Genomic DNA, 19,650 nt, shown 5'->3' with positions numbered 1-19,650 from the left:
GATGGTTGGATGGCATCACTTACTCCTTGGACATGAGTTTAAGCAAGCTCTGGGAGTCGGTGATAGACTGAGAAGCCTAGTTTGCTACAGTCCATGGGGTCGCAAAGAGTTGGACATGACGAAGCAACTGAACTGAACCCACCCGTATATTTCCCCAGTAGATGAAAAACATAACCCAAATTCAAAACGTTTCAAAGGAATTATTTTGTATATTCTAGGATTTAACATATCAGTTAAAATGAGAATGTAGAGGGGACAGAGACTAACCAACTCGTTACCATGCTAATCAAAGACAGAAATAACAAAGGCTGTCACCTAAATATACGAAAGTGTTAGTATCTCAGTCGTGGGCTCTTGGCAAGCCCATGGACTATAGCCTGCCAGGCTCCTCAGTCCATGGGCAAGAACACTGGAGTGGTTTGCCAATGCCTTTTCCAGGGATCTACGGGCCCAGTAATCGAACCCGGGTCTCCTGCATTGCAGCCAGATTCTTTACTATCTGAGCCACCAGGGAAGCCATTTCACAACAGAAGACAAAATGTCAGGATAAAAGAATAGACAATTATATTGGATAAAGTCATCCTTATGAAAACTTCACACTGTCCTTTTCTCCTTAAGGAGCAAGTCCAGTAAAGTCTGAACTTGGACACACTGTTTAACAGACAAACAATGAACAGAAAACTACTTGGCAACCTCCGTGATAAATATAGCAGAAGGGTCTACACTTTAGTAAAAATTCAGAATGATTACATTCTGGGTATGTCACCAAATACAATTTCTAAATCACTGCCATCTAAAATTTTACCAACGTCTATGAAGAAGAAAACAATATTTAAAAAAGATTTGATTTTGAAAACCACAGTTCCCATCTCTTCTCACAGATACTTTAAAAGCTATTTCTAGATTAATGTATACAAGCAAAGAGCAATTAGGTCACTTTATACTGTTTTCCATGCCTCCATCATGCCAAGTACAGCTTATACTAAGGAATGCTATCTTAAACAAATACTACATAGTAATAGTAAAAAAATACCCCTAAAATTAATAAATTTATCTTAAAGTATATTGAACACTGTTCATTGTTATCTATGAGTTCCTAGTAAAACTCTGATTAAAAAATAGTTATTGTCTGGTCCAAGTATCAAGAGGAGATGACCATGCAATAGACCTGCATTTATTTTCAGACTGTGAATAATTTAATTCAAATGTTCTCAACCATGGGCAATTTTGCCCTCTAGGGGACATGTGGCCATGTCTGGAAACTCTGGCTGTGAAAACTAGCATCCAGTGGGTTGTGAGGATGCTATTAAATGTCTTACAATGCAGTATATTCCCGAAAAGAAAGGAGTTAAAAGACGCTCCGTGGGTAAGTATTAAAGATTGGGAACTCTGAATGGAATAAACATAAACAGTTTTTACATTTTGTAAATAAACAATGTTTTTAAATAGCAGTAGTCGGCAGACTGAAAAAGAATCAAAAGGCCAGTAAATAGCACTATATACAACTCTTAAATAGTCTATACAAGTTAAATGTGAATCTGCACTGGTAAAAATTACACACAAAATAACTTCTCTAGACAGTATTTTTTGTAAATTTAAGATATCACATACTTGTGAATGGTAGCCAATATGTAGCAGACAAGCATTGGCTTTCTATGGTTAAGTATCATCAGAATACATGTTCACGTTCAGAAAGGAATCAAACTACCTATCATCCATGGTAGCTAACAGAGACTCAAGAGCCTAACCCTAGCACAGTGTCTAGTTCTCTGATGTCACATGTCAAAAGTGTTGCTTCAAAACATTAAGCTTCCAGGGACTTCCCTGGTGGCCCAGTGGTTAAGAATCCACCTTGCAATGCAGAGGCAAAGAGTTCAGTCCCTGGTCAGGGAACTAAGATCCCACAGGTCTCAGGGCAACTAAGCTTACGCGCCACAACTAGAGAGTCCATGTGCCACAACAAAAGATCCCGAAGACGCGATGAAAATCACACAGTGGAGCCCCTGTGTGTGCATCTAAGACCCAACAACTAACCCTGACCTGAATGAATAAAGAACTTTTAAAAAAGAAAATTAAGCTTCCTTATTTCAAGCCCATACATAAATAATACCTCAACGAACAATAAGTTCTTTTCTAATATGTAATAATCTTTATTTTGGTGGTTCCTTAGCTAAATCAGAAGTATGTATAGAGCTCATTTATGAACAACTGATAGCATGAAACGACTTTTTCAATTAAGTAAATTTAGTGTTTGCTCTTTAATACACAGAAATAGTTCTAAAAAGTTATACTGTAGGAAAAAAATTCTGAAACTATTAAAATACTACCCAACTTATTTCTTAAAATCAAGGGTTTATTAAAAATGGAAGGTATAATTTACAGCTGCCTGTAGAACAGTAGTAATTTTATGCTTTAAAACTTACCTAGAAGTGGTGACATATTCTGAAATATACGAAGCAACTCTGGTGTAATACATGGGCTGTTTTCCAAAGTCACTAACCTAGGAAGCAGGGGTAAAGAAAGATGATTAAATCACCTTCCACAGCCTTTAAAACTATTAACAATACAACTGAAGTATTTCAAAAACTGTCCCATTTAAAGGAAGAAAGCAAAATAGACAATACAGAAAAAAATTTTTTTTTAAAAAGGGACTACTCAGTCTTTTGTGGTGAGACACCAAACCTCTCCTCCATACAAAATACAGAAATTAATTTCAGGATTTATATGAGAAAAGTCAGGTTTTACAAGAGGTCAGAAGATTTTTATGGCATTAGATTAGAAAAAGTCTAGAAAAAGACTAATAACTACACTAAAGTTAACAACTATTATGTACCAAAAGCTGTCTCAAAAAAGTTAAAACATAAAAGTTACATACTGGGAGAAGATTGTTTTCAATAGATATGCTTAACAAGGGAATGATATTTTTTTAAAAAGTCAAGAGAAAAATGGACAGAACACATGAACAAATATTTCACACAAGATACAATGGTTGACAATAAACCCGACTATAAAATATATAAAGATATGTAACTAGTAATTAAGAAAATACAAATTATAACCAAAACAAGGTACAATTTTACCCCATCAATCAGCAAAATATTAAGTGTGACATACCATGTACTGTCAAAGCGATAAAACACTAACTTGCACAGTGCTGACAGCAATGCAAGTTGATATAATCACTTAGGGAAACCGCTACTATCCAGTAATACTGAATATGGATATGTGCATATAGCTATGACCTGGAACTGTTTCTAGGCAGAAATGTATACTAGGGCATACGGTCTTACACATTTGCTCTAGGAGTCATGCACAAGAATGTTCAGAGTTGCATTATTTGAACATCAAACAAAGTGGCAAATGAGTAAGTGAATCATTACAGTCACACCATTAGGCTCATCACTATAGATCTATCTTAAAACAGGAAGCAAAAGAACCAAGTTAGAACATACATGATACAATTCATAAAAAGTTAAAATATACTGGTTAGAGATACACACATGTATGTGATTTTAAAAATATAAAAACACAAGAAAGAAAATCAAGAAATGAAAACAAAAAAACTGGTACAGTGGGTTACCCCAGCATAGAACAAACTTGCCATAACACTGGCTTCACAGACAGTCTCACTCTTCTATTTCTTACCCAGAGTATGGAAAATGAGTTTTCATTTTATGTAAGTTACAAATAATTATAAACAACATGACCCCCATATTATTTTGTGTCTACGAAAGACTTCACAAATGTTAAATGACAAAATCAGATAATCTAGGCAGGGGATTACACAGGGAAAACCAGGTACCCCCAAATGAAGTACTTCTCAACAGCACAAGGAGTGATGCCTTTGGACACCTTACCTTGATCAATAGGAACAGGATTTGAAAGAGAAAGACAAATACCATATGATACCATTTACACATGGAATCTAAAATATGGTACAAATAAACCTATCTACAAATAGAAATAGACTCAGACACAGAGAACAGGCTTGTGGTTCCCAAGCGGGAGGGAGAGAGGAGGCAAATGCACTGGGAATCTGGGGTTAGTAGACGCAAGCTATTACATACGGAACGGATAAACAGGTCCTACTGCACAGCACAGGGAACTATATTCAACATCCTGGGATAAACCATAATGGAAAAGAATATAAAAAAGACTGTATGTATGTGTATAACTGAGTCACTCTAGTGTATGGAAGATATTAACACAACATTGTAAATCAACTATATGTTAATAAAAAACCAGTTTAAAAACAACAACAACAGGATTTCATTTTTAAAGAATAAAATATCAAGTAAGCTTAAAAAAAAAATCCTATTCATCTTTAAAATAACCATGAACCAAAAGAAAAACTCCACTCCAGTCCTGAGGTTTCACTGAGAAAAACATTGGAGGGCATATTCTAAATGCTGGAAGATGTTTAAAAACACTCGTACTCAAGAGATCCAAAAAAGAGTGTCTGAAGCTTGTTCTTTCCCTTCCACTATCATTACTTTAGTAAAACGCCACTCAAGTCACTGTCACTCTCACTTCCTGTGGTAGTTTCCATAGTATAAACCATGCTATTCCAAAGAGGGAAAAGATTTGAAGAATTGAAACTACTTAAAAATAAAATTACATGGTTTATAATTTCATATTAAAAAATAAAGACTTGGAAAGGAGAGGAAGTAAGAAAAAGTCAAAACACTAAATTCTTTACCATCAAGGAAAAGGAAAAGTTAACTACTTTGATAAATAATTAGACAAAAATATATGTACCTATATCTTTGCATAGAGAAATTAAAACTTAATGTTAACCTTCCAAAAAATGTACAAAAGAGAGGGCATAAAGTAAAAAGATATATCAATTCAACAAATAAACATATGACTATAAAAATTCTTTTGAAGTAAAGCATCCCTGGTTAGGTTAAAATACAAAATTTAAAAATTTGCTCTGTATAGGAACATAACTAAATTTCAAATAAAAAAGCTAAAATGTAAAAGATGAACATAGATAGTTAAGTCACATCTAAACAAAACAGGGCTTCCCTGGTGGCTTAGTGGTAAAGAATCTGCCTGCCAATGCAGGAAACATGGGTTTGATCCCTGATCCGGGAAGACCCCCCATGCCAAGGAACAACTATTTGTGTTCCTTGCTCCACAACTATTGAGCCTGTGCTCTGGAGCCTGGGAGCTGCAACTACCGAAGCCTGTGTGCCCCAGAGCCTGTGCTCCGCAACAAGAGAAGCCACCTTCAGTGAGAAGCCCGCCTACTCCAACTACAGAGCAGCCCCAACTCACCTCAACTAGAAAAAAGCCCATGCAGCAACAAAGATTCAGCAAGCCAAAAATAAAATAAAAAAATTTTTAATCTAAATGAAACAAACCATACAATATTAATATAAGATTAAATTTAAATGCAAAAGAATTTAAACATACATCACGTTACTTCACAAAAAATTTTAAATATATTTTATTTCTTAAATCTTATAACACTATACAAAAGTATCAAAATTTTGTGCAGTGAATATCTTGTTTAACTTACAGTTCAAAAATGCTAGAAATGAACAGGGGCACTCACATGAAGAAAACTGAATGGGATATTTTAACAGATCAGTGTCAGGATAAAAAACCAAAATAATGTGAACAAACAATCTACAAGTTAAAAAGAATAGATATCATAGATATTCATGAAAGTCTGCATCTTCAATACTATTATTACTATTTATGTGCACATATTACTATAATAAGTCATTAAAATTCAAATTAAGTTTAAAAAACTTGTACAAGTGGTATGTTGTATTTACAATGCAATAAATCCAGGCCTAAATCATTTACTTTAATATCAGCAAAAAAATAACAATGTTGGGTCAAAGAAGTTATGAGGGAAAAAAAAAAATCACATGATCAATCTGAAGAATTTCACTGTGCATATAACAAATAACAACTTGCACCTCCCTATCAGTTCAAATTTCTATTCCCCAAGGTAACTGTTTTATACTTTTGTCCCCACAAATCTTTCTCATCTTATTAAATACTCCCATTCCAGCCTGTAACACTCAGTTGATGACTATCCTTCATATTTTGTTGAGAAAATAGAAGTTATGAGATGGAATATCCTCCCATCTTATTCTACTACAATACAAAAATCTCTCTGTCTCCAGTTAAAATAGATGAACTATCCCTGCTATCTAAAGGAGGAAAAAAAAAAAAAAAAAAAATCAACCCCTCCATTCACGCTGAATCCCATCCCTTCTTGCCTCCCTCAATTATCTCACTCTCTCAAGCCTCATCATACCTCCAGATCTTCATTCCTACACTGGCCAACTGTTGCCCAACTTCAACATCCTTTTCATAGTCGAAGCTCTCAAACAACTTGCCAATGCTCATAGGCTGCACTTAACTCCAATTTATTCTTCGGTCTACTCTCTTCCTCCTCCTGTTCTCACTACTCCACTGAAACCCCTCCTATTATCTCCCTTGACTCCTTACTATGGACTACTCTTACTCTGACAATCAGCAACATTTGACATAATTAACCATTCCCTCTTTTAAGAAATATTCTCTCTTGGCTTGGTTTTCCTCCTCTGATAGCTTCTCACGCAACCTCAAAATTTTTTCTTCAGGATTCCGCCCAGAACACTATGTTCTCTATCTGCCCTTTTCTTCCTAGGCAACCTCACCAATTCTCAGACTTTATAAATCATATATATCATGTGCATCTCATGCTCACACAACCAAGTGAGGTAGAAATTATTTTTCCTCATTTCACAGATAAGAAAAGATGTAATCATCAGAACATGATGGCAAACCTAATGCTGCGGTATGTACACGGGACTGCCTACCTGTGTTCCAAATAGAGGAGTTTGGGATACTGATTCCAAATAGGAGTTCTAGCCCCCTAAGAAAATTACATTAAGAAATGTATACTTTGATTCTTTAAAGTATCTCAGCATTAGTAACGGAGAAGGCAATGGCACCCCACTCCAGTACTCTTGCCTGGAAAATCCCATGGATGGAGGAGCCTGGTAGGCTGCAGTCCATGGGGTCGCTAAGACTCAGGCACGACTGAGCGACTTCACTTTCACTTTTCACTTTCATGCATTGGAGGAGGAAATGGCAACCCACTCCAGTGTTCTTGCCTGGAGAATCCCAGGGACGGGGAAGCCTGTGGGTTGCCGTCTCTGGGGTCGCACAGAGTCGGACACGACTGAAGCGACTTAGCAGCAGCAGCAGCAGCATTAGTAAATTTGATAAACTTTTAAAATGCATCCCAATGATTTAATTTTGTTTATATACAATGAAAGGCTAGGAAAAAAGGAATTACCATTAGTGGAGCAATGCATTCCTATTATCTGTTTATGTAATCCTTAAAAAATGTGTACACCTTTCACTAACACATTAATATACTAGATCTGTAATTACATTGATAAACATATGAGTCTACCTCTTTACTATAATATTTTTCATTTTCTGATAAATAATATATATGTTTACAGAAAAGAATCTATTTGCCAGAGATTACTGTTTTAATTTGTAATCTAGAGTAGAAGTTGGCAAACTATAGCTCATGGGCCAAATCCAGTCCACACCCTATTTTTATAAATGCTGTCTTACTGGAGCACAACTGAAACCATCTGTATACATATTGTCTATGACTGCTCTGACACTACAACAGCAGAGCTGAATCTCTGGGACAGAAAGGACAAAGCCTAGGAAGCCTACCATCTGCCCCTTTACAGGAAAAGTTTGCCAACCTCTGATCTAGAGTAACCCACGCTGTACAAATAAAAATAAACGAATATAAAAGGCTCCAACACATGCTAGTTCACAATCAAACCATCCAGAAGTCATTTAAATTCAAACAATATAACCTAGAAAATATGAGAAACACAAATTGCAAATTAGTAAGTATCTACCTAGTTATGTTTTACAATTGTTCATCTAGTATTCTGATTTGTTGTTGCTGTTGTTTACAGACCATTCATTCAGCATTTGCACCAAAAACAATTTCTAAGAATCAAAAAACTATTCACTCCTAAATACCCAAGGAAAACTGAAGGAAGGAAGAGAAGGAGAGGGGGAGCAGTGACAGAGGGAGGCACCACAAACGTTCACTTTGTTCCATGTATACTTCCTTTGACTTGCTTTTTTAAATTCCAATACTAGGTTTTTTACATTGGAGTTTTAAAAGCTTTCCTGTATTGTTAACTACATCTTAAGTAGATCAGCCCCAAAGAAAACTGCTGCCATCAGTAAGATGAAGCAAAAAGATTTCTAGTCAATGCTCAGTCTGTGTTTACTTAACTGCAATTCATTCATTACATAATTTGTGGCGCTGAGATGTCACAGAAACAGGGTTCAATTGTTTTTCACTGTTTAACGCTATATACTACTATACTCAGTAAAATATTAAGTCAAGACTAAGTAGCATTAATATCTGAGGCTGAGGTATTTTATCCGAGTATTTACTGGGTAAAGCAGTAAGAAGTTGAAAATAATTCAATAACCCCCAAAACATCCCATTTAACAGTGTGGAGGTTTTTATGTCAATTTTTAGTTTTGGTCAAGATTCCTCATTTCACATTCCAAATTCCAAAAGATGAAATGCAGCTGAGTTCTTATTGAAACTTCCTCTCTAACTTTTACTATTATAAGCCTACAATGAGCGACAGATGCCAAGAAAAGTGGGAGTTACTATGTTACCCAGTTCAGGGAAACTGCCTTTATGTTTCTGTTTTTCAATGCTGAGCTTTTAAACCCTGTTACATGACCTCTGCTTTATTGGCATCAGTAGGGAAGCCCAGGAAAATAAATAAATAAGATTCACAGTATCAAGTTTTTCCTCTTACCATAATTCTAAACCATCTTCCAGAAGATAAACATGTGGAGGCTGGGAAACATCTGTACTCAGTTGAATAACTGGGAGCAGGAAAGGGTACAGGTTCTTGCTGTCTGCTCCTAATCCCTATGGGAAGTATAAATAAAACTTAACATAGATAATCTAAAGTCCCGCCTCCCACCAAAAAAATCACCTATCATATAAAAAAGCCCTAAAACCAATTTATTAAAAAAATCAATCAATCAGATTTTAAAAGGATGATTCTAATTATAAGCATTATTAAAACAAAATTAGTTCTGTTTACAATTGGAAATCAGTAGTAAAAAAATATTCAATTGCCTAATGGTAGTAAAACCATATACATCAAGGTTACAAATATACGTTCATTTTAAGAGATTTCTCATATACATATTTATATTCCCTTCCATGATGACTGAAGATGTGTAAACAGTGATGTGTTAAATTCTACAAATTATCCCAACTAAATAACTCAGTCAAAAAGAACCTAATCTAAATGTTCATCAGTTAAGATAACTACATTATAATACCTTCATATTCTAGAATACTCAGTAGTCATGAAAAAGGATTAGGCATGGAATGAAAACAATTTCAAAAATAATGACAAATTGGGATTAAAAAGAAGGGTGTATAACAATTTCACAAGCCAAAAAAGTTTTTTAATAGCTATATATCTGATATGAAGATATACGCATAAAAAAGTTTCTTGGGAGCAAACAGAAAAAACTGTTGACACTAGTTAAATATGGATGTTGGAAAAGGATGTTGGGAGGGGTAAAAGGAGTTTTTTTTTTAATGTGTGCATTTTTTAATGAAGAATTTATGCCAATTTTTTAATAAGAAAACAAAGATGGAGGAAGAGGGAGATTTTAATTTAAAATTCTGGTTTGACTAATTATTGTCTTATGGAGGTTGACTCAGTGCATCACACTAAATCTAAGCACTTTGAAAGGAACATAAGAGGATAGAAAATCAATTTCTAACTCATAATCTCTACAATCTAATAAGCAAAGAAAGGAAACCAAGCAAACTATCAAACATCTCCTCACTTAGAAAATAATTCAGATGTCAATATAATATATAATTACAAAGCAACAAAATGTATACGAATGCCTCTTTCAATGACACACACATATATTTAAAGTCAAAATTTTATCAGCAGGATATAGATACTTCAGTGGAAATACACTAAGTTTATTCTTAAATTCATTAAGTTTGGGCCTTTCTACAACTATGCAAGGGTTGATAGACTTTATTAAAGATTTTTCCAAAGAAGAGATTTATAAAAATGTCACATTTAATAAAGTAGTAAACTGGGCCTTAAAATTCAGTTAAATTTCACTCTCCACAGCTCAATTCTTAACAGAACGCAAAAAGGAAAAAATTAAGGAAAACTAATCAAGTTCATTTTTTAATATCAATAGACTTAATATTTCCTAGGAATGTTAGAATCTACTTACTTAGTGCACATTTTAATGAGCACAAAATGCTAGCATTAGCAAAACTAAAGTAACTGCTAAACATAAAAGACTCTCTCAGTTAAAGCTTCAAGAAATTTAGCTCTGTAATCTAGTGGGTTGAAGAATGTGTCAGAATGTGTCAGATATGCAGCTTTAAGTAAATTTGAACACTTTCAATCCACAACTGTAACTATAAAACAATGTCTACAATTCTGTGAAATAATTACAATTATAGTTACAGTTAAGCAGGGAGAAAAGAACAACACTTTCTAAAAAGTGGTATTTCTCAGGGTACTGTCTTTGGCTCTCTTCTCGTGTGATTTGTACTTGCTGCTACTGCTGTTAAGTCACTTCAGTTGTGTCTGACTCTGTGCGACCCCAAAGACGGCAGCCCACCAGGCTCTGCCATCCCTGGGATTTTCCAGGCAAGAGTATGGAGTGGGTTGCCATTGTACTTGCTGATAATGTCCAAATCTATTATCTCCAACCCAAACCTCTGAACTCCAGACACTCTTTATGACATAGGAAATTATCAACCAGAAGGCATCTCAAACTCTCAAGTAAATCACTGAACCAATCCACTATCTTCCTAAAAAATAGCTTCTGTTCCTGCATTTCCTAACTCAAGTGACATGAACCACTGTCTACGGAGCAAAAAATCATACCACAACTACCTTCTGTGCTTCTTCCTCCTCACCCCAAATCTAAGCAATCCTTAATTCTATCTCAAATGTTCCCCCTTCTTTCCATGGCTTTACTTCACATCATCGTCTCTTTCACGGTTAACAGAAGAGCTTCCCAACTATTTCTTTGACCTTAGTTTTACTCCATTCCAAACCAGTGTCCCCACAGGTGCACTGATTACCTTTCTAAAATACAAATGATAACACACCTTCCTCTGAACTTCAAGACACATTCTTTATGCTTTCCTAACCAGGCCTCAGGATTCCCTGGTGGCTCAGTGGTGAAGAATCCTCCTGCCAATGCAGGAGACTTGGGTTTGATCCCTGGGTCAGGAAAATCCTCTGGAGAAGCAAGTGGCAATCCACTCCAGTATTCTTGCCTGGGAAATCCCAAGAACAGAGGAGCCTGGCAGGCCACAGTCTATGGAGGTGCAAGAATCAGACATAACTTAGCAACTAGGCAACAATAAGAACAGGCCCTTACACCCAACTGTGATACTCAGTGCTGCAGCTATACAAAATGACTGTGTATAAGAAATCACTATGTTAGCATCTGGAGAAAGCTGATAGACTTAACACGTGCATTTACTACTGTGCTCTCCCAAGATCCACTAAAAGGAGATAGGAGTATGTGTTTTTAAAGACCTAGAACTCTTAAGTACAAAGACAGCTTAAGAAGAGATAAAAGCAACTTATTTTTGGAAGCAGGAAAGAAAGACTGATTTAGCAGACTCAGAAAACCAAAGCTCAAAGCCAGCAGTGGAAAAGGGCAAGAAACCACCTGATGTACACTACAGAAACTCCAAAAGACTTGGGAACTGACAGCACAAGGTATTTTGGAAAGGGAAGCTGAGGGAAGTATTAAAAGTAATAGGACCTGTAGAAGGTATTTTAAAAGACATTTGATGACAAGATCTCATCCTTGTGCATAGTCAAACAACTGGCCCTCTTTAATCAGTACAGATTTGGCCCTTTATTCTCGTAAGGCAAAACAAAGCATCTGAAGACAAGGAGACAATCAGGTAATCAAGACTAGGGATACTATATAAAACAGAGATATAATATAATGGGCAAAAGACTGATGGATCTTTCACTAAGGAAAGATCTCAGAATCACAGAACCAAAACATTTGCTCCATACAAAAAAAAAGCTTCCAACTAGACTATTTTAAAGAAAAAACCCACAATCAGCAAGTTTCCCATATATATTCAATCCTTTTGATTAACTTTTTAGTGCCCACTCTAAAATATAAAATTTATACAGACAAAATATTGATACAGCTCTTGAAGGGAAATGGTTACCTAAGGATTCATTATACTGTTCTTCCTTCTTTTGTGCATGCCTCAAAGTTTCACAAGAAAAAAAAAAAAAGCAGGCAACCAATCACATCAACAGACATGACTGAAGGAAACAGAGACCACATATAGAGATAAAAGCTTAGAAAAATGTTAATATCCTTATTAGAATAAAACACTGTATTCATGAAAACAAAAATGAAATGATTTTTCAACAATACAAATGACCGTATCTGTATACAAATGATTGTATACAAATATAAAATGATTATTCAACAATACAGAAAAGAACTCCTTGAGTGGGGAAGGACAAATAGGGTTATGGGATTAAGAGTCACAAACTAACAGGTATAAAGTAATCAACAAGGAATACATGACACAGCACAGAGAAATATAGCCATTATTTTGTAATAACTTCAAATGGAGTATAATCTATATAAATATTGAATTGACTATGTTGTACACCTGAAATTAATACTATAAATCAACTATACTTCAATTAAAAATAAATAAAATTTTAATTTAAAAAACAGTACTCATAGACATTAACAATATTACAGCAGGGAAGAAAAGCTCAATAGAAAGACTGAAAGATAAAGCTCAAAAAATTCCCCAGAAAGTAGAGCAAAAGGACAAAGAGACGTGCCGGGAGCCAGCACAGGAGATCCCATCCATGACAAGGTCATGCGGAAGAGACCTGACAGGCAAGGCGGATCAGGACTCAAGGGACTCCCTGGACCTGCCCGAGCATCTACCCCAGAACCAAAGTCTGTCTGTCTACTGTTTACTATATTATGTCTTTTACCAACTCTTCTGACATTAACAGGGGCTTATCCCCGACCACCTTTCTCTGAAAAAAAAATCAACTTAGGACTCTAGTTTTTAGCCTGCTTGGCAGGTTTATCCATATTCTTGCAACTAACGCACATAATTGCTCACAACTCCCCAACCATGAAAGGCACAGGAAGCCTAAGCATTCTAAAAGTCCTAATGAGCATAGAGCCCTTTGAGGGATGAAAAATTATTAGAACAGTACTGGTAAAGGCTTCATTATTGGGCCAGTGCTTGCTGCCAAGCTCCCATATCCCTTATCCACTGTGCACCTGGGAGTGCGTTAGTTAATGTAGTTGGAATGTAAGAAAAACAAGTAGTAGCCTTGGTATTAACCACATCAGACCTTTGAGCTAATAAGTTCTTTCTTTGTCGTGACCCACTGCACCTTTGCTCCGTGAGACTGTAACTTTATTTAGTACTTTCTGAGGCTGGGAGAAATAAAGAAAAACACTTCAAGGGAAAACAAGGTTTCTGGCTGATCAACCTTTATCAGAAGAGTCATGAAATGTTAACAGGCCACAGAGCCAGACATAACATAAGACCTTTGTTTATGAAAAGGTATACAGAAAATATCCTGGTTTCAATAAAGGTAAAATTGATGGAATGTTGAGCTGACTCTGTATCTTTTACTTTGAGAAATGTGTAACTCAGAGTATAAAAGTTCCTTTTGAAAATAAAGCTGCAGATCCCACTTCACCAGAGCTCTGGTCTCCGTGTCTTTCTTTCTCTTTCTCTCTGTCTCTCTCTTTTCTTTTTCAGGCTGACTCCCTGGAGCACAGAGGCCCTCTGAGTTCATTTTTGCCAGGCTTCTAAGACCCGATCGAGGAGGTGCTCTGCGTCTCCACCCAATTGAGAAGGCGCTCTGCATCTTCACCCCACCGAGAGGGCGCCTGAGGCCTCCATGAACAGAGCAAGTCCCGTGTCAGGGACTTTATTGGCTTTCTGTGTAAACCAAGGAATATCAGTCTCTTTCTCTCTCCCTTATTCTTTCTCTTTATTTTTTATTTTTATTTTTGACCCCGGACCACCAGGTCCCAGTCCATTATAAGACCCGTGTCATCCCTCTCCAGTCCATTATAAGACCCGTGTCTCTCTCGCCGACGCCATTCATCCTGAGAGTTCCCCTGGATCCTGCTGGGGCTGGACCCCAGCAGAGAAGGAAAAGCAGAAACGAACAGGAAGAAAAATATAGGGCTGGGTCATTCATCTATCATCTAAGCAACAAGAAGTTCAGAAAGAGACAAAAGAAAAACACAAAAGTGTGGAAATAATCAACAGAATGTGATGGAGTTATCTAGAACCCAAGAACATGAATTTCCAGTTTGCAATATACATCAAGTGTCCAGAACAATGGAATGAAAATATACCCACATCATCATGAAATTGAAAATAGAAACACAGAGATCATATAAGTTGCCAAAGGGAAAGAGGAGATGACATATTCAAGAAAACAAGAATTAAAATGGCTAAGGATTCCTAAGAGCAACTCCAGAAGCTAGAAGACACACTAAAAATGCCTCTCAAGGGGTAAATTTAGAATTTTACACCCAGCCAAACTACTAGTCAACATGAAAACTTTAAGGCATTTTTCACACATGCAAAATCTTGACAAAATTTATCCCCCAAGTACCTTTTGCAGAATGCCACAGACATTCGTGGGCTCCAGCAGAAAGAGGAAGTCATAACAAGGAAGAAGACAGGTACAGAAAACAGGCATCCTACAGAAAGGATAGGCAAGAAGAACCCTTCTGATGACACTGAAAGGGGATCCAGTTATAACAGCCATGAACAAGCACAGAGTAAAAACCAATGCATACTAAAGCTTGTATCAATTTTCCAGATTCCAAGATGATGAAAGTAATAAAGTACCTGATGTGTGGGAACATACTGAGAGAATGTTTAGATAACAGGTGGACAGAATGGATTCAGTTACACAGAAAGCTCAAATGTAGCAGGCAGAATTCTCAGATGACCACCTATGATTCTTAACTTCATAACTTCAGTGTACACAGACCATTCCCCAGTTATTCAATCAAATGCTAATTTAGATATTACTTTCCAGATATGACTAAGGTCTCAAATTGAATGATCTTATAATAAGAAAATTATACAGATTAGCCTGACCTAACCACATGAACCCTTTAAAAGAGTTTTCTTTAGCTAGCTGCATGAAAGAAAGTTAGAGATTCAAAACCTGAGGGGATTTGACAACCAAGAACTTCCCCACTGCTGATGATAATGATGGAAGGGGTCATGATCAAGGAATGTGGCTGGACTCTAGGGACTTGGAGGGCCTCCAAGGCTTCCCTGGTATCTCAGTTGGTAAAGAATCTGCCTGCAATCCAAGAGACCCTGGTTTGATTCCTGGGTCAGGAAGATCCCCTGGAGAAGGGAATGGCTGCCCACTCCAGTATTCTGGCCTGGAGAATTCCAAGGTAGCCTGGCAGGCTACAGTCCATAGGGTCACAAAGAGTCAGACACGATTGAGCAACTTTCACTTTCACTTTCAGCTGACAGCCAGCAAGTAATCTGGGATTTTAGTGCTACAGACCAAGGAACTGAATTCTCCCAATAAGCTGACTGAATGTAAAGAAAAATTTTCCTTGAAGCCTCCAGAGGAATTTAGTCTGGCAGCATATCAATTTCAGGCTATCAGACTGATCAAAGAGTACAAAATGTTGTGCTCGACCTCTGACCTACAGAACTATGAGGTATTTAGAATGCCATTTTATTCCTTTACATCTGTGGTAATTTGCTGCACAGTAACGGAAAAGTTATAATAAACTAAGCAAACAATTATTAATATAGGAGTGGAGATTAGGTGGATGGTTATATAGGATAGAAAATTAGCCGTATATAATGATATATGACTTCAACATTCTTTATATATGAACTCCGTGTATGAAGTCATACAAACACTAAATAGTGACCTAATTTAAACTATAACTATATTGGGAGGCTTGAAGGATAGGAGTCATACCCAGGAAAATGAAAATTAAATCCTCATCTTCTATACAGGGAGGTCAAGAGATAATGATACACTATTTGGGTATCACCTCTGAAGGAAGACTTCTCTGATGACCCATGTGAGGTCTTCCAGTCTCAGACAAGTAACCCACCAAGTGCCCCACAGCACTCTGTCCTTACTGCTCAAAGAGCACTTAGCTGTTCAGTCTTCCCCTAGACAACCACATTCACAGAAAGCTTGTCCTATTCATTTCTGTTTCCCAGTGCCTAGTACCATGTATTGCATATTGCAGGTGTTCAAAAACGTATTTATCAAATAAATGAATGCCTACTTCCACTGAGGCAAAACTACTGCAGGCGAGAAAGTTTATTTTCATTCATTATTAAACTCCTCAGTCAGAGAGACTATCAGTCTAGGTTCCTAGAATTTTAAGAAGGAAAACAAAAATAAAAACAAATACTTATACTAATATGTCTACTAAATTTCAATAAATAAATAAAAATGATAGTTGAAAGATGCAACAAATTCCATGAAAGGAAACTTACCAATAACCCTAATAATTATATAACTTTCTCAAATGACTGAAAATCTTATTTTAAGGTATTCTCATTTTTAATGTTAAACATTGTATGTTTTCTCCAAGGGCACACGATTACTTAGCTAAAAACTTGTACCACTGGCCTATACATACCCAGGGTGTCACAATTAAAGGAAAAGGTCCTATAGACTCCAAGCATTTCCCGCAAGTTACTATAGCTTCCTAAGATTTCCTAAGGTAACACTGCTTGAAGAGCATACCTCCTTCACAAAAATCTCAAGTTGAGTCTAAAAACACATTTGGCAGAGATATAAGGCAAAAGACATGAGGATCACTCTCTGCTCTGACACTTACATGAACAATCTCAGACTAACTGCTAACCTTCTATTAGCATTTGTATTCTCATTTATTAAAGGGATATAATTTTTCAGGATAATCACAAGAATTAAAGGATAGACAAAAGTGCTTAAAAAAAAATTTTTTTTGTATCACTATCCATGTATCTAAAACTGCCTCAGATAGAAATTTATAACTATAAAACTCAACCATAAAAATTTGGTGAAAGAATAAGTTTATGTTTCAAGGTGACTGAAAAGGGTTTTTTTTAAAAATAATAATAATAATAATATTAGTTCAACTTATTGGAACATTTTAGAGTACTAATTCTTAATTTTGAAAGAGATCTCCCCATTGGAAAAAATCTATCAACTTTTGCAGCAAGAGCAATAAAAGTCACTTGTGCATCCCTACAGACAGATATTCTCATTAAGTGCTTCCCTCTCCATTCTCATACCATCAGACCTTAATCCACCCTAACAGTTCAAATGAGAACTGCAGCTCCAACTCTCTCTCTCTGAAATTTTAGGGTTCTCTCAACCTGCTGCACATCCCCATACCTCAAAGTCAAGATATCAAATATCAAATTAACTCCTTCCCTCAAAGGCAACTTACCTGTTTTTCTGTCTTCCCAACATATGAAAGGAAAGTTTTTACTTTAAATTAAGTGAAAATGGAGAGTCAGTTTATACAGAAGAGCCCTGAATACCAAGGAAACTACATGCAAAAAACAACTGACTGTAAAAATCACAAGTCTACCTTCTCTGGGGACAACCACCTCTAATGAAAGAAATTGTCTTTTAAACATAGAGAATATTTTTTTAAATGTCAAAAAGTGCTCATAGTGAATATAAAAAAAGTGTTTTTAAATGGTGTAGATCACACATGAACAAGAATAATGTGAGGTCTTTTACTGCCACTAACATCAATCACATGAAAATAGCAAAAAAAATTTAAAGAAGGAGAAAAAAAAAACTGAACTAGAAACTGTGGAGAAGAAACTTACCTGAACAAGATGAATAAGTGTTGTCAGAATAGCACACCTCAACATATTGTGCTCTTCACTCTGCTTCCAAAGAAGAGGCAAATACTGTACCAAACATCCTACATACGGTCGTATCTATCACAACAGAAGCAGAGGAAGCAGCAGAGCTGGGTTAGTAAAGAAGGCGACTTATTTCAGAAACACTGACAGACCTATTAGGTCACAGGTAGCAAACGGTTTACTGGATGTAATGTATTAAGTATACATCCTTTTAAAGATAAATTCAATAGTATATAGAGACACAGAGCTCCAGGGTAAATATTTTTAAATAATTTTAAACAAGCAGCAAATTTATTGGCTGAAATAAAATTTAGGAATATAAAACAACATACTGACGCCTGTTATTTCTTTAATAGAAATTACTTAATAAAAAATGCTGTTATATCCTGGTTCTTTTTAATGAAACAACTTATATAATTGGGAATTATAATGTTTTTAAAAGAGTCAGCATTTCCTCATTCATTCAACCATTACCAAATGGCATCTTTCAAGTATCAGGCCTTGAAGACCAGGCACCAAAAAGCAGAGGCTATAAAGGTAAGCATATGAACCCTTAATCCTTTTCAAAGGATAAAACTGTTAACCCCAACATGGATTAACTTCACCAGTTTTAAAAAATATCCCCTACATCACACACACCACGGCTTGATAGTGAGATTTTTGGAAAATAAAATGGAACCTGATTCCACACAGAACCTGGAAACTGCGCTCCAGGTTTCAGCCTACAGCCACCCTGTATTTAGAACTGATCTGATGAGCGTACACTTGGTGATAAAACACTAGAGTTTCACAGTTTCAGTACTATCAATCCCCAGGATTAAAAATTAAAAATTTCTCCCATACATATGGCTGATTCACTTTGTTATACAGCAGAAACTAACACAATATTGTAAAGCATTATACTCCAATAATTAAAACAAAAAAACTGCTCCCAGAAACAGTAAAGGTTTCTCTATTCTGCTTATAAAACATCATACACTAAAGTATAGTGTATACTACACACAAAAAAAAATCTCTCAGATTTGTTCCCCAGGTTTAGGAGAGGAGATGCAGAAAGATAAGAAGTTAAATATTTGCCCAAATATTTCAGTGAGATAAAACTGAATAAATATTAAGAGACTCTTCACGTATCCAATTCTGAATATTATTTTAACAGACATTTATTGAGCACTTAATTTTGCTAAGTGCTCAATCTCAAAGATCCCTCCAATTAACTTATAAAGGCAGACCAGTTAATACATAAAACAGGTTTCAGAGTAACTAATGCATTCATATTCAACTAAAAACAGCATGTTTTACTGATAAGGAAAGTTCTGGTTTTGAACAAATTAAACAGAATATCTTCCAAGGCATGGAAGAAAGGAAATATGTGCTATGAATTATAGACCGGGTGAATAATACAACCAAGCACCCAATTACATTTGAAAGTCATGAAATATTTATATCCCAGTCTCAGTTGTTCATTAGAATATGCTCTAAATTAAAATCAATGTTTCAAAGACACTATTTTAAAAATCAATCATAGATTCAGTGTTGTAAAAGATTTTAAAAAGGGGCTGGCGATTAGCAAACAAAGTGATGACGTGAGAGCCAAACACATTTCCTTAGGTTAGGAGGGGAGAGGTAAAAAAATAAATTATTGGGGCAACTGA

General features: G+C 35.9%; 1 protein-coding gene across 7 annotated transcripts in view; it reads right to left on the bottom strand.

The window, feature by feature from the left end:
* IPO11 (importin 11) overlaps positions 1-19,650 on the bottom strand; it is a 205,453-nt gene that overhangs the window by 95,053 nt on the left and 90,750 nt on the right. For all 7 annotated transcript variants that reach the window (XR_015148847.1, XM_086361893.1, XM_086361894.1 and 4 more), the window contains 3 exons: positions 17,960-18,073; positions 8,832-8,947; positions 2,424-2,500 (listed from right to left, as the gene is read on the bottom strand). Coding sequence is in view for 5 of the 7 variants with exons in the window: in XM_086361893.1 (XP_086218019.1) it covers positions 2,424-2,500; positions 8,832-8,947; positions 17,960-18,073 (307 nt within the window). In the remaining 2 variants the exon portion in view is untranslated. The remainder of the gene's footprint in view (positions 1-2,423; positions 2,501-8,831; positions 8,948-17,959; positions 18,074-19,650) is intronic.

The sequence above is a fragment of the Bos grunniens genome, chromosome 20 (genome assembly GCF_055505025.1).
Source record: "Bos grunniens cultivar Pamir isolate PY7600 chromosome 20, Bosgru_T2T1.0, whole genome shotgun sequence".
NCBI lineage: Eukaryota > Metazoa > Chordata > Mammalia > Artiodactyla > Bovidae > Bos > Bos grunniens.
The sequence above is the reverse complement of the archived record's forward strand: the minus strand, read 5'-3'. Positions and strand labels throughout refer to the sequence as shown.